Below are 14,277 nucleotides of genomic sequence, written 5' to 3'. Positions count from 1 at the left end.
GGCAGCTAGAGGGCTGAGGGCTAGGTCAGAGCAAGGTGATCTCGCTAGGAGGCAGCGTGAGCCGCTTCTCACGGGCACTGAGCAGATTCTCCACGTGCACGGCCACCACTCGACACAGCTCCAGACCCTGCAGATGACAGCGAGAGTCCATGCCCACCCAACACTTCCCCAGCTCTCACCTTGGGGTGGGACGTGCAGAACAGATGTGGTTGGGAGAGCAGCAGAGACCACCATCCACACAGGGGCCCTGGTCCCCACCTCGCCCATGGCCTGGGAGAAGTGGGAGGAGCTGGACGGCGGGCGGGCAGGCTGCCTGCAGGCAAGTGCATCTGGAGGCTTTGCTGCCCACGACCTGGGCCAGTCACTTCGCCACTCTAAGCCCTAGTGGCCTCTTCTGCAGGGTCTCAATTTATCAGGGCCTGCCTCACAGGGCTGTGGTGAGGATTCAGTGAGATTTTAGTACATGTAAATCCTTTAGATTAAAAAAAATATCCGTTCAATCAATAAATGGTAAGTTTCTTATAGGTGTTGCCATGGTTACCACCTGGCACCCACAGCCTAGGATGGGCAGTGATTGGCGGGGGGCAGGGAATTGCAGAAAATTGATCTGTGAGTGTGGTTCCCAGACCAAGGCCAGTGTGGGAACCGCCCCCCAGGGATTTCCTGTTCCAAGAGAATAAAGGACAGCACCACTTACCAAGCATGAACTGTGCGCTGGGCCTTGTCCTGAGAGCTTTATTCATCTTACCTTTTTTTTTTTTTTGAGACAGAGTCTCGCTCTGTTGCCCGGGCTATAGTGCCGTGGCATCAGCCTAGCTCACAGCAACCTCAAACTCCTGGGCTCAAGCGATCCTCCTGCCTCAGCCTCCCAAGTAGCTGGGACTACAGGCACGCACTACCACACCTGGGTAATTTTTTTTTTGTTTATCTCTATTTTTAGTTGCCCAATTAATTTTTTCTATTTTTAGCAGAGACAGGGTCTCGCTGTTGCTCAGGCTGGTCTCAAACTCCTGAGCTCAAGCAATTCTCCCACCTCGGCCTCCCAGAGTGCTAGGATTATAGGTGTGAGCCACCATGCCCGGCCTTTTTAAAATTTGAGACAGGGTTTCTCTCTGTCGCCTGGGCTGGAGTGCAGTGGCATCATCATAGCTCACTGCAGCCTCCAGCTCCTGGGCTCAAGCAATCCTCGTGCCTTGGCTTACTGAGTAGCTGAGACTACAGGCATGCACCACCACGACTGGCTAATTTTTAATTTTTTTCTCATTATTGTCCAGGCTGGTCTCGAATTCCTGGGCTGTCAAATGGGGCAACAATCCCAGCAAGGCCTGGAACACAGCAGCATTCAGGTAGGCAAAGGACTGGCTGGAGAGGAAGACTGTCCATCTTTTTTTTTTTTTTTTTTTGAGACAGGGTATCTCAAAAAACTGAGGCTCAATGAGAAGCAGGGATGCCTCGAGATCCCCTCCCATAGCCTGTCAGAGGTGGGCAGGATGGAGACTCAGGTCTGTTGGCTGCAACACTGCTGTACTCAGATGTCACCCTCTCCTGGAAGCCCTCCCTGATTATCTCCCAGATGGCTCAGCTCAGCATTGATCATGATTTATTGGAGAGATTCTTTCATTTCTGAGACTTGGGGCTCTGTGAGGGCCAGGGCTGAGGGGTCTCAGTTACTTCAGTATCCCTGCAGCCAGCGCAGAGGCTGCTACACAGAGATGCTCAATGGTTATGCATGGAACGAATGAATGAACAGACGCATGTCCCCCACATATGCAGGCCAGAGGCAGAGGTGGCAGCATAAAGAGGTCAGGGGGTGCCGTAAGGAAGTGGGGAAGCCAAAAAGGCCCTCATCAATCTATCCATCCGTGTACTCAGTGAGCTGTGATGATGCCACTGCACTCCAGCCCAGGCAACAGAGAGAAACCCTGTCTCCAGGCCACCCATGCATGCAACAAATATGTCCTGAGCATCTGCGGTGTGCCAGGCACTGTGCTGTGGACACAGCAAGAGCAAGATGGACACAGCCCTGCCCTCCCGGAGCTGACATTCTGGTGGTAGCGACAAATGATATGTAAACAGAAAAACAACTACGTGATCTGCAAGCCATAATAAGGGCTACCAAAGCAAAGACTGAGAGTTATTAGGGAGGAGGACAGGCTTCTAGAAAAAGGTCTTATTTGTGCTGTAACCCAAATAAAGGGAGGGACCGAGCCCTGTGATAAATCAGGGAAGAGCATTCTAGGCCAAGGGGACAATGAGTGCAAAGGCCCTGGGACAGGGAGGGGAAGGGCAAGCTCAGCAGAAGGGAGCTGGAAGAGGCCAGGATGGCTGGAGCCTGTGAGCAGAGGGGAAAGTGGAGGGGGGGCTCGCAGGTTTAGGGCCTGAGTACCTAGGAAGATGGGGAGGTGGGGCAGAAAGGACTGTTGGTCTCCAAGGGAGATGCTGAGGGAGGCTAGAACTCAGGGGGTCAGGACAGGAGATAGAAGTATGGGGGTTTGAGAGCCTCAGGGCCAAATAGGGTGCCCAGGGGGAGAGGCCCAGACTCAGCAACATTTAGAGATTGTCCAGGGGAGGCGGCACCAGAAGAACAGCCAAAGAAGCAATAGCTGGGCTGGTCCCAGGGGGAGGGAGGACACAACAGCATGGCTGCAGGGGCTCAGGGACGTGGCTTCTGGGAAGCAGGGGAGGCCAGGAGCCCAAGGCTCCTGGGAGGCAGGGATCGGGGTGGCCCCCAGAAGGAGCAGATTGGGTTGTGCTGGAAAGTGGACTGGGAGCCTGGACCCAAGTCACAGATTCTCCAAGGGGCATGAGGGGCTATGGGGGCTTTGTTCTGGTCCTGTCCCTCAGAGGCAGGGCTGGGGAAGTGGAAGCCCCTCTCTCTTGTCCTGGGAAATCAGCCCTTCCAAGGCAGGCCCTGTCATGGCAGGTAGTGCTGGGCCCAGACCTTGAGGAGGATGCAATGGCCTGTGTGAGCCTCAGCTCTGACTCTGCCCCTTCTCTGGGTCTCAATCCTGTCTCTTCAGTGGAGTGAAAACTTTGGTCCTGCCCTGCCCCTGGCGGGCTATGAGACTTAGGGGGTCATCCATGTCTTGTAAGTAGCAGCCACAGTTGCTGCAAACAGGAAAATGCACAGGGCAGGTGGGTCTCAGTTTTGCTGTCTGTCACATGGGAGCCCAGTTTCCCCACTATCAATCCCAGGGCCCACAATTCAGCTTCCACACCTCAGCCTAGGTGAACTTCCTCAAACCTCCTATGTCCCTTCCCTGTCACCAACCTGCTATGGTTCCCTAGTGCCCTCAAGAGAAAGGCCCAAATTCTTAGCTCCACATTCAGAGAGCTCTAAGATCTCCCCTTTGCTGATCCTGTCTCCCTAGCACCCCATCTAACTCCTCACTATTGTGCAAACAACCTGGACCCATTCCTATGTTCCCACCACCAAGCTGCTTCCCTGGAAGCCCACCATAATGACTGGCACTTCTGTGCTGCGTCGGGGTTAGTTCTGCCCATGCACTGGGCTGGATGCTCCTTGGGGCACAGCAGGGATCTGGCCTACCTTGGAGCCAGGCCCAGAGAAGAGCCTAGGGGCGGACTGGGGAGTGAGGGGCTGGCCCACCTGCTCCAGCTGCAGCTGCATGGTGCACTGGGCCGCCACGTCCCCCAGCGCGATCTCCACATAGGGGTAGCTGGAGTTGGCTGTGGGCCGCTGGGTCCGCGTCGACTGGATCTCCTTCAGGGGGAACTTCACCATCAGCTCCTGGGAGTGGGGGGAGAGGGACCAGATAGGCTTGTGGTGGGGATAGTCTCAGCCACCCTTGCCCTTCCCCTACAAGTCAGACCCTGGTTCGAGTACCAGCTCCCCCAATGACTTGCGGTGTGACCTTGAGCAAATCACTTTACCTCTCTGGAGCTCAGTTTCCTCACCTGTGAAAATGATTCAACAAATACAGACAATGTACCCACAGTGTGCCAGGCACTGCCTGAATGCTCAGGATATAGAGGTAGAGTGGGTGCTGTTGGCACCCTGACCCTCACAACAGAGCTGCTTCTTGTGAACACCTGCACCTCTTTGGCCCAAGAAGCAAACTCAGAACATAGGCAGGGAGGTCAGAATGATGGAGAGTTAATGCCTCAGGAAGAAGCTCTGACTAATGATGGGTGGGGAGTGGTAGACAGACACTCCGGCTCCCTCGCCCCCAGAGAATAGGAATGTTCTAGGCTGTCTCCCAGGGCTCCCCAGGTGAACTGACCTCCAGCTGCTCACATCAGCAACCTGCTTGGTAACATAGCCTTCACTGGCTCCATCCCTTCCCTGTCTCACTTGCCCACCCCAGCGTTTCCTATAATCAACTCCAAATCAACCACTTGCCCTGGAATCTTTGTCTCAGAGTCTACTTTTGGGAGCAAAAACTAAGAAACAGGGTAACAGGTCCTATTTGTTATGGGCTGAATTTTGGTCTCCCTCCCTACCAAGTTCGTGTGTTGAAGCCCTACCAGAAGACCTCAGAATGTGACTGTATTTGGAGATAGGGCCTTTAAAAGAGGCGATTAGGTTAAAATGAGGTCGTTAGGGAGGACCCTAATCCAATATGACAAGTGTCCACACAGAGGAAATCCGGGCACTACACAGAGACTCCAGGGATGAGGACATAGTGAGAAGACAACTGTCTGCAAACCAAGGAAGAAACCTACCCTGCCAACACCTTGACCTTGGACTTCCAGCCTCCAGAACTGTGAGAAATAAACTTCTGTTGTTTAAGCCACTGAGTCTGCGGTATTTTGTTCTGGCAGCCTCATCAGACTTATACACTCATCGTATGAGTGCTCAGTATGCGTTTTATGCCGTTTCACCTTTACAACAGCCCTGGGGGGTTTTAACTATTACCCCTGTCTTCGAGGTGAGGCAAGTGAGGCTCAGAGAGGGGAGAGACTTGCCCAAGGTCACACTGGTGGGAAGTGGTGGAGCTGGGTTTCCTCCGCTGGAGATCTTGGCCCCTTAGAGGGGTGGGGGATCAGTGGACACAGGGTGGTGATGGCAGTGCCAGGCTGAGGCCACTCACGTGGGTCTCAGTGCTGAGGAAGTTGAGCCCGTTGTGGTTGACAGCAAGGATGCAGGGGGCCGGCACAGCGATGTTGCTGCAGCTCTGGATGAAGAAGAAGGAGGAGCCAAACATAGGGAAGGCACTGAGGAGGCCTGGGTGGAGAGAGAGGGCAGTTACCACGCCAGGCAGGGCTCACCGATGACAGTCATGGCCCTAAACTGCACAGCCAACCTGCAGTCCACATCTTCCCTGGCCCTTGTCCAGCGCAGGAGCCCTTGGTCTGGGTCTCCTTCCATAATTTGGCCTCCCTTGTCGAGGCCTCTTCCTCTGTCTCTGCCCACAGCTCTTCTCCCTCTGCCCAGGGCCACCTGAGCCTAGGGGGCTATCTTCACGAACATTTTAAAAAGGCATTCTCTCCAGGCAGGTGCTCAGCTTGGCTGGCACCAAAAGTGCCTTTGTGCAAAGAAAGAGATGCCTCCATCCCCATCCTCCAGGACCCCCTCCTCAACAAAGCCCCCCAGTGACTATCTCCCCGGCTCCCAAATCTCACCCAGAAACTGGGCACGGGCCTGGTGTGGGCTGAGTGCCTGCGTCTGCTGCCGGTGCCGGCTGACCAGGTCAAGCCAGGTCGAGCTGGCTGTCATGCGGTAGAGCTGGGCTGGGATGTACTCGTGGATCTCCCTCCTGCATGCAGAGGGAAAGCGGGCCTGAGCGAGCACACAGGCTCATGCAGCCCTCACTGTGCAGCAGGCATTATGCAGAGCAGATGAGGTCTTTGCACCTCCCTGCAAGACCCAGTGCTGGGAGTGTAAATGGGTTGAAGACGTAAAGGCTGACACGGTGCCTGGCACGCTGGGCCAGTACTACTAGGGTCCCTCCTTGCAGTTAAGGGAACGGAGGCTCTGGGGGGTTCACTAACACTCAGGTCACACAGTGACTGAGTCGGGCTGAGGGGTGAGGGGTGGGGCAAGATGGGCTTGTCCTGCATAGCTCCTGCCCCCATGGAGAAGCCTAAGCCAGAGGGTGAGAAGCACAAGGGTGAGGAAAGCATCAGGGCAGGCAGGCACCCAGCACAGGGCTGGTTAGTGCCAGCCCGAGGAGCACTGGGCCTCCAGGCTGAGCCCCACCCCCGGGCCATCAGCACCGCCCCCGCTTCTCTCCAATACATGCTGGCTACCTCAGGCGGCCCCTTTGCCTCTTGAGACATCTGGAAAATATCAACAGCAGTCCCAGCCCATGCCAGCCACCTTGGGGGCGGAGGGAAGGGTTGGGAGAAAAGCCAAGGGAACCCCCCTCCTCCAAGAGAACCCGAGGTAAGATCTGTCCTTCTTTGCACTGCTGGGGTAAGAGCCTGGCATCTGGACCCAGCCTCCCCACCACTAGCAGGCCAAACTTCAGCAAGCCAGATAAGCTTTCTGGGCCTCAGTTTCCTCACCTGTAAAGGGAAATAAAGTGCGGTCGGGAAGAATAGCTGAGATAATGGGTATGCAGAGAGCCTTGCAAAAAGTAAGAACTCAATGATTATTTTTATCCAGGATTGGGATTACACCTTCAGGTACCTCCTGCTCTTTTCACTTAAAATGATCATGTAAGAAGAGCTTTACGCATTGAGGCTGACCGTGTGGCAGGCACCGCGATACGCACGGTCTGGGCATCACCTTACCACTGTTCACACCAGGGGATCTCCAGGTGTGGTCATGGTCTAGGGCGTCAAAGCCATCTTTGCAACAATGCTAAGAAGTGATTTGCCTTTTTCTCTCTCGTTCTCTCAAAAGTGTACGGAGGCCATGGACACATATGTGACACGTGAGATGGCAAGAGACTGACCGCAGAAGCAGATCTATGAAGTCAGACAGTGAAGAGCTTTGCAAAATGTAATACAGTGCCGCTCTTCTCACTCCATTTTTTTGAAAATAGTTATTTTTCATAAAAGGTTATTTACATTGACATGTATTGGGCTTACTATTCTTACTTTTAAATGAATTAATAGATATTTTAAATTCTTTCTCAGTTTTAATTTGAATGGGTAAGTACATGAATAGATACAACCTACATAAAGAAAGGCTCTTTGGGGTTCCATTTTCCAGAGTATAAGAAGACCTGGCTGGGCGCGGTGGCTCAGGCCTATAATCCTAGCACTCTAGGAGGCCGAGGCGGGTGGATCGTTTGAGCTCAGGAGTTCGAGACCAGCCTGAGCAAGAGCGAGACCCCGTCTCTATTAAAAATAGAAAGAAATTAGCTGGACAACTAAAAATATATAGAAAAAATTAGCCGGGCATGGTGGTGCATGCCTGTAGTCTCAGCTACTTGGGAGGCTGAGGCAGGAGGATTGCTTGAGCCCAAGAGTTTGAGGTTGCTGTGAGCTAGGCTGACACCACGGCACTCTAGCCGAGGCAACAGAGTGAGACTCTGTCTGAAAAAAAAAAAAAAGACAAAAGTTTGAGAATGACTTACACTATAAACATTAGTCAATCTTTGAGAACATCAGGCCGGGCGCGGTGGCTCACGCCTGTAATCCTAGCACTCTGGGAGGCCGAGGTGGGCGGATCGTTTGAGCTCAGGAGTTCGAGACCAGCCTGAGCAAGAGTGAGACCCCATCTCTACTAAAAATAGAAAGAAATTATATGGACAGCTAAAAATATATATAGAAAAAATTAGCCGGGCATGGTGGCGCATGCCTGTAATCCCAGCTACTCGGGAGGCTGAGACAGGAGGATCCCTTGAGCTCAGGAGTTTGAGGTTGCTGTGAGCTAGGCTGACGCCACGGCACTCACTCTAGCCTGGGCAACAAAGTGAGACTCTGTCTCAAAAAAAAAAAAAAAAATCTTTGAGAACATCAGCTTAAAGGCCGTCTAGTGCCCATAATTTACTCGACAAGTCTCCTGTTGTTGGATGCTGAGCTTGCTTCCAGTCTTTTGCTGTTTGTAGGCGATACTAGAGTGAACATTTTTACTGCTAAACCTTTCTGCATAGCCATATGTATTTCCTGGACGGCAGGGAATGTGTGTCCCAAAAGCTTTTTCATCACTGAATTTGCTCTGGGCTAAAAATACCAGCCAGAAGCAACTTGTCATGAAAAGGAGGTGGGGTCCCAGTTTCCATGGCTAGTTGGAAGACTTCAGCCCCCAGGCCAGGACAGCCCCTTCCCAGAAAGCCTCACTGATACAAGAGAGGAGCCTGGGGACGGCCAGCTCTGAGCAAGGTGGGGTGGGCCGAGAGGGCGGGTTGCCTGTCCGCTCCAGCTGAGGCAGGTGCTCACACGCTGGGCAGGTAGACGTGGTCCTTGGCACGGTGCTGCAGCGCAGCCAGCTTGGACACCTGCTGCAGCTGCTGCTCGCTGGGCCGGCAGGCTGGCATGCTGCTGAAGAAGCCCTTCAGGTAGTCGGGCAGGACCTGTGGGCAACACTTGGGTGAGGTCCTGCCAGGCAGGCTCACACTCAGAATTCGCCGGCAGGGGGCCTGGAGACAGGCAGGTTCACTGATTCCAGCCCCATCCTCTTCTGGGGCAGGATAGCCTGTCACTCTCCTGGGTTTTGGGGAATGGTGACAGAAGAATGTGAAGGTGAGCTGTGAGGGCTGTGGCCTTGAAGCCCACGAGAGAGCCCCCACAGTGACCTTGCTGGTAAAAACAGAGCGTCAACACTGCAGTGTGCACAAGTGTCCATTAGGCCCGCGGTTCTCAAAACTGAACACGCCCCAGAGTCACTGGAGGGCTTGCCAAAACAGGCTGCTGGGCTGGACCCGCAAAGATGCCGACCCAGTTCACCTGAGGCGGGACTCAGGGTTTGCGTCAAGGTTTTGTCAGTCCACAAGCTCACCTTGAGCAGCATGGTACCAGCCTGCAGGGCCGGGCCAGCTGGGCTTCCGCAGCAACTCCACGTGTCCACGAGAGGGACGTGAGCACACTGTGTATGCGGAATTGCTGAAGTTTTTGACGCTGGTTCTACCAGAACACACGCTTTTTGTCAAGGCCTTTCCACAAATATCGGCACAGTAGGGGGGGACCCAGAATTTGCAAACTCCATGATCCTGACTTAGAGGACTTCCAAGTCTCAGAGGGGGATAACACACAGACTAAAGTAACAATATTAGCAAAGCCCTGCGCAGGCCTTTGAGCAAGGGACAGGCCAATGTTCAGAGGAGAAGAAACCAGAAGGAAAGGGGAATTCAGGGAGGGCCTCACAGAAGAGGTGCTGTTCGGAAGCAGCCTCGTTGGGGAGGACTTAGATAAGCAGATACAGGAAGGGACAGTCCAGATGGAGTGACAGCATGGGCAAGGACCCACAAACGAGGTGGTGAGGATTACATTGTTCTGACAGCTCCGAAGATACCATATAGGGGAGCAGAGTCATCAAGGTTAGAAATGCCCGTGGGGGAACAGGCACGGTGGCTCACACTTGTCATCCCAGCACTTTGGGAGGCCAAGGCAGGAGGATCACTTGAGGCCAGGAGTTTGAGACCAGCCTGGGCAACACATGGCGAGACTCCATCTCCGCAAAAAAAAATTTTTAAAGTGTGTCATCCTAGCTACTCAGGAGACTGAGGCAGGAGGATTGCTTCACTTGAGCCCAGGAGTTTGAGGCTGCAGTGAGCTATGATCACACCACTGCACACTAGCGTGTCTCTTAAAAAAAAATTGCCTGCAGAGCCTACATCATGAAGGCCTCAAATGTCAAGGTTCTGAAGTCTGACCTTACAGGCCCTGGGAAGCACAGAAGGTCCCAGAGCCCAGAGAGGCCCATATGTACTGACCTGGTTGTAGTGCATGGTCACGTATAGCTCATTCTCAAACTTGAGTGGCTGGTCCCAGAGCACACGCCGGAACCAGAGCATGTAGCCACCGTCCACCTGCTCCATCTCGGAGGCCACGTCCAGAATGTAGGCACGGCGGCTAAGTGGGCACACATGCTGGCCTGCAGACAGCAGGGAGGCAAGGCTGGGTGAGGCATGCGTGTGCACCTGCACAGAGCATGTATGCAGACCCTGACCTGCCACCCAGGTGAGGCATCACCTCAGGTAAGCCACCTACCTCCCTGATCTGGGACACAGCTTCTTTGTTAAAGGAAAGCATGTTTAGGGAATAGGGTACTCTATGTTTTACTGAAATGTTGGTGACCACAGATGGGAATACCTCCAATCAAAGCTACAAGTAATGCTCTATTTCCCCCCAGGGAGGGGTGAGATGCTGAAGAGGGCCTTGAGCCTGTCCCCAAGCGTCTGGGAAAACACCCTGGGTTATCCTCTGAAAAGGCCCAGGCCATTTCCAGAGGAAGCTGGGGACAAGGAGAAGCAAAATAGGCCACAGACCATGAGACCCAGTGGGTGCCCTTCTGCAGACCTCCCCCAGGAGAGACCCCCTCGCCGGGTACCTGGTGTGGGGGGGGGGGAGACAGGGAGAGAGCCTCCAGCTCTCTCCTGCGCTGGCATTTCTGCCACCCCTCCCACACCTGCAGTAAAACCTTACCAATGAGGGAGGTTTGGTGTGGTGATAAGAGTACAGACTCCTGAGGCCACACCTCCTGGGCTCAAATCCCCACTGTGTGACCGTGGGTGAGTCACTTAACTTCTGTGGTGGGCTGAATAACAGCCCTCCAAAGGTGTCCAGGTCCTGAGCCCCAGAACTCATGAATATGGTACCTTCACAGCAAAAGGCGCTTTGTAGACGTAACTGAGTCAAGGATCCTGAGAGGGAGAGGACCCTGGATGACCTGGGGCACCCAAGGTAAGCACACGGGGCCTTGCGAGAGGGTGGCGGGAGGTCGGAGTCAGAGAAGGGGCTGCGGGGCTGGAACCAGAGGCCAGGGGAGAGACAGAGATGTGAAGATTCTACACTGCTGGCTTTGGAGAGGGAGGAAGGGGCCAGGAGCCAAGGAAGGGCACATCTAGAAGCTGGAAAAGGCCAGAAAACAGATTCTCCCTTGGGGTGTCCAGAAGGAACGCAGCCCTGACAACCCTCTCATTTTAGGATTTCTGACTTTCAGAATTGTTTTGTTTTTCGAGACAGAGTCTCACTCTGTTGCGCTGAGTAGAGTGTGTGGCGTCAGCCTAGCTCACAGCAACCTCAAACTCCTGGGCTTAAGCGACCCTCCTGCCTCAGCCTCCCGAGTAGCTGGGACTACAGGCATGAGCCACTGTGCCCAACTAATTTTTTCTATTTTTAGTAGAGATGGGGTCTTGCTCTTGCTCAGGGCGGTCTCGAACTCCTGAGCTTAAGCAATCCTCCTGCCTCGGACTCCCAGAGTGCTGGGATTACAAGCGTGAACCACCGCACCTGGCCTGACTTTTAGAATTGTAAGACAATAAAATTTGTGTTGTCTTACTCCACTAAGTTCATGGTAATTTGTTATAGCAGCAATAAGAAGCTCATACAGCCTCCCTGGGTTACACTTCCTCCATCTGTAAATGGGGATGACAGTAGATTCCACTTCATAGGGTCGTTATGGGGATTAGAGGAGCTTATGGAATTAAAGGACTTGAACTGTGCCTGGGACACAGCATCTGTTCAACAAATGCCAGCTGTTAGGACTGTCTTGTTACCTGCCGTTCCCTCCCCCAACATCTCAGCTGGACTTGTGCACGCAGAGCTGAGGCCCCACAGTTGAGGGCCGAGGCCGAGGTGGGGAGAGCTGGCTGGAGCTGGCCAGCTGGTGGCAGGAGGCAAGCCCATGGTCTAGGGTGGGCAGGCAGCAGACGGAAGGGCTTTGGGCTGCATGAAGGTACCCTAGGGTCCCAGGAGCCCTGGAGTGAAGGGCCTAGCAAGACCTCAGGAGGGGCTCCTACTGCCACTGCTGAGGCACGGGAGGCAGGAGTGCAGGCCTGTTAATGAAGAGCTTCCCGGGATATAAGCTTCTGAGGGCAAAGCCCGCATCCTCCCACTGAGCAGGCCCCGAGGGCAATGGCAGGAATCGGAGAGGGCCCTGTCCTCCACAGACTCCCAGTCTGGTGGGTGAGATAAACTTATGCAAAACAAAACAGAAAAAGACAGATGAAGGGCTGGGGCCGCTCAGTACACACAGTGGTCCCTCCACGGGGGAGTCTGGGGGCTTCCTGGAGGAAGTGTCACCTAATCTGGACTTTAAAGTCTGGGTGGAGGCCCCTATGGCCAAAGGCACAGCGGTGGCAATGAACCCAGCATGCTCAGTCCTCGGGGCACTCACCTCGGTTGGTGACAACGAAGATAACATACTCATGGAAGGCCTCGGGGCGAGTCAGAGCCATCTCAGCACAGATCTCCTCCACCACGTCCAGGGCCACCTGGGGTGGAAGGGGTGAGGCTGTGCCAGCTGGGCCTGACCTCTGTCCTCCCAGCCCCACCCAGGCCCAGGAGGCCCTTGCAGAGTTCCTCAGCCTCTTCACAGCATCCTGAGCCCTCTCAGAATTGGCCTCGTGCAGGGAAAACACGCAGCTTTTGGAGGCTGGGACTTGGGTTCAAATTCTGCCTTTGTCCCTTGTGCGTAGTATGACCTTGAGTTGGGGGCTTAACCTCTCCGAGGCTCAGTGTGCTCTTCTGAGAAATAAGTCCTGCCTTGTGAGTCTGTGGGAGAGCCTGGGAGGAGCTCAGCACCCTTGGGGGCTCTCCCCACCCACAGCCCGGAGACCACGGTGTCCCTGCCCTTCCAGCGCCTGCCTGCAAGAGACAACCCCTCACTTACAGTGCACGTTTTGATTTTGAGATGACGTTCAAGCCCTCCGGGAAGAAGAAAAAGCTGCCTCTTGGAACTGCGGCCCGCCTGGCGGTGGGTAGGTGGAGAGGGACAAGAGATTGGGTCTGGGATGTGCCCTTGTCCCCTGCCACAGGAGTCCCCAAGCCGAGGGGTCCCAGGCATGCGTGTGCAGAAACACACATGCATCTGGACCTTACAGGGCCTGTCTGCACGCCCCTGAGCAGTGCACGTGCACCCAACAGCAGGGTCTCTGGGCAAGGCTGTGTCTCCCATTCATGCCGACCTCCAACCCCTACCCACACTCACCAACATGGCCCGAAGCTCCATGCTGCTAGGGAGCTCAAGACGTCCCCCGAAGCGCAAGGTTTTCTGCAAGTTCTGCTCACAGGCCTTGGCGATCCCTGCAGAGGCAGGGGGTCAAGGCCTTGCCCAGGGGAGGCAGTGGGAGAAAGGGGCTCCTCTTGCCACCAGCCATGAGCCCACTGTATTCTCTCCATAACTCGGGGGCAGGCATTTACTACCCCAGTTGATAATTGAAGAAACTGAGTTCAGAGAAGGCAGTGACTTGCCCCAGGTAAAGAGCTGGAGTTTAAGAATTGGATTTAAACTCACACCCCATGTGGTAAGGGCCCTCTGTCTAGCCCACAGTCCCCTTGGCTACCTGTGAGCATGGAAACAGCTGTCACTCTGAGGTGTTGACTGGGGAGCTTGCCCCCAGTGGGGTCCGTGCAAGGTGATACAGCTCTGCCCCTGCCAGCTGGGACCCCTTACCATCCGCCCACGCTCACCCAGGCCTCCCAGAGCAGAAGACCCCAGCATCAATGCTCCATTTCTCTGGGGTAAGCAGTGACCTCACCCTGCCCCAGGGAGGGGGTCAAAAGTTCTAGGGCACATTCTGCTGCCTTCATGTGCCTGGGATCCCTTCCTGGGGGAGCTGGGTCTATTCATCCCTGACCTGGGAATGTTTGTTAATTGAATCAAAGTGAAGGCTTCAGAGGCAGGGAGGGTGAGGTCCCCCATCTCCTCCCTCCGTGGCTGCCATGGTGATTACAGGGGCCCTAGCTTCTTTCTTGGGGGTGGGGGTGCCCAGGGGCTGCTATGGAAACAAGGCTTCAGAGGTCCCTTCCTCCATACTACAAGGGGGAAAGGCCAAGACTCTGCCACTGGCTTTGGGCCCACTCCTGCCCAGGTCCACTCAAGACCCCTGCTGAGGCTGGGCGAGGTGGCTCATGCCTGTAATTCTAGCACTCTGGAGGCCGAGGCAGGAGGATCACTTGAGCTCAGGAGTTTGAGACCAGCCTGAGCAAGAGCGAGACCCTCAAAAAAAAAAAAAAAAAAAAAAAAGATCCCTGCTGAGTCCCAGCAGCCAGAGCAGCAGGCCTCATCCCAGTACTCCGGGTTCTGGCCCACCTCCTTCTCCTCTTCTGCCAAGTGCCACACATGCTCACATCTGGGCCTTTGCTCCTGCCACTTAGTCCCCCTGGAAATCCTGCCCAACCAGGGCAATACCTCCTCCAGGAAGCTTTCCGTGGTCACCCCACCATTAGACCAGAACCCATCGTGCCAGCCCCTGTGGG

General features: G+C 54.7%; 1 protein-coding gene across 1 annotated transcript in view; it reads right to left on the bottom strand.

Moving 5' to 3' along the window:
* The window catches only part of MYO15A (myosin XVA), a 56,172-nt gene continuing 41,895 nt past the window's right edge, over positions 1 to 14,277 (bottom strand). Inside the window, exons 56-64 of the mRNA XM_069483222.1 lie at positions 13,007 to 13,101; positions 12,689 to 12,766; positions 12,194 to 12,290; positions 9,789 to 9,949; positions 8,296 to 8,429; positions 5,587 to 5,720; positions 5,055 to 5,188; positions 3,611 to 3,751; positions 1 to 127 (exon numbers count right to left, since the gene is read on the bottom strand). Coding sequence (XP_069339323.1) covers positions 26 to 127; positions 3,611 to 3,751; positions 5,055 to 5,188; positions 5,587 to 5,720; positions 8,296 to 8,429; positions 9,789 to 9,949; positions 12,194 to 12,290; positions 12,689 to 12,766; positions 13,007 to 13,101 — 1,076 coding nt within the window. The 3' untranslated portion in view covers positions 1 to 25. The remainder of the gene's footprint in view (positions 128 to 3,610; positions 3,752 to 5,054; positions 5,189 to 5,586; positions 5,721 to 8,295; positions 8,430 to 9,788; positions 9,950 to 12,193; positions 12,291 to 12,688; positions 12,767 to 13,006; positions 13,102 to 14,277) is intronic.

This window comes from Eulemur rufifrons, chromosome 9 (genome assembly GCF_041146395.1).
Source record: "Eulemur rufifrons isolate Redbay chromosome 9, OSU_ERuf_1, whole genome shotgun sequence".
NCBI lineage: Eukaryota > Metazoa > Chordata > Mammalia > Primates > Lemuridae > Eulemur > Eulemur rufifrons.
This window is presented reverse-complemented; position numbering and strand designations above follow the sequence as displayed.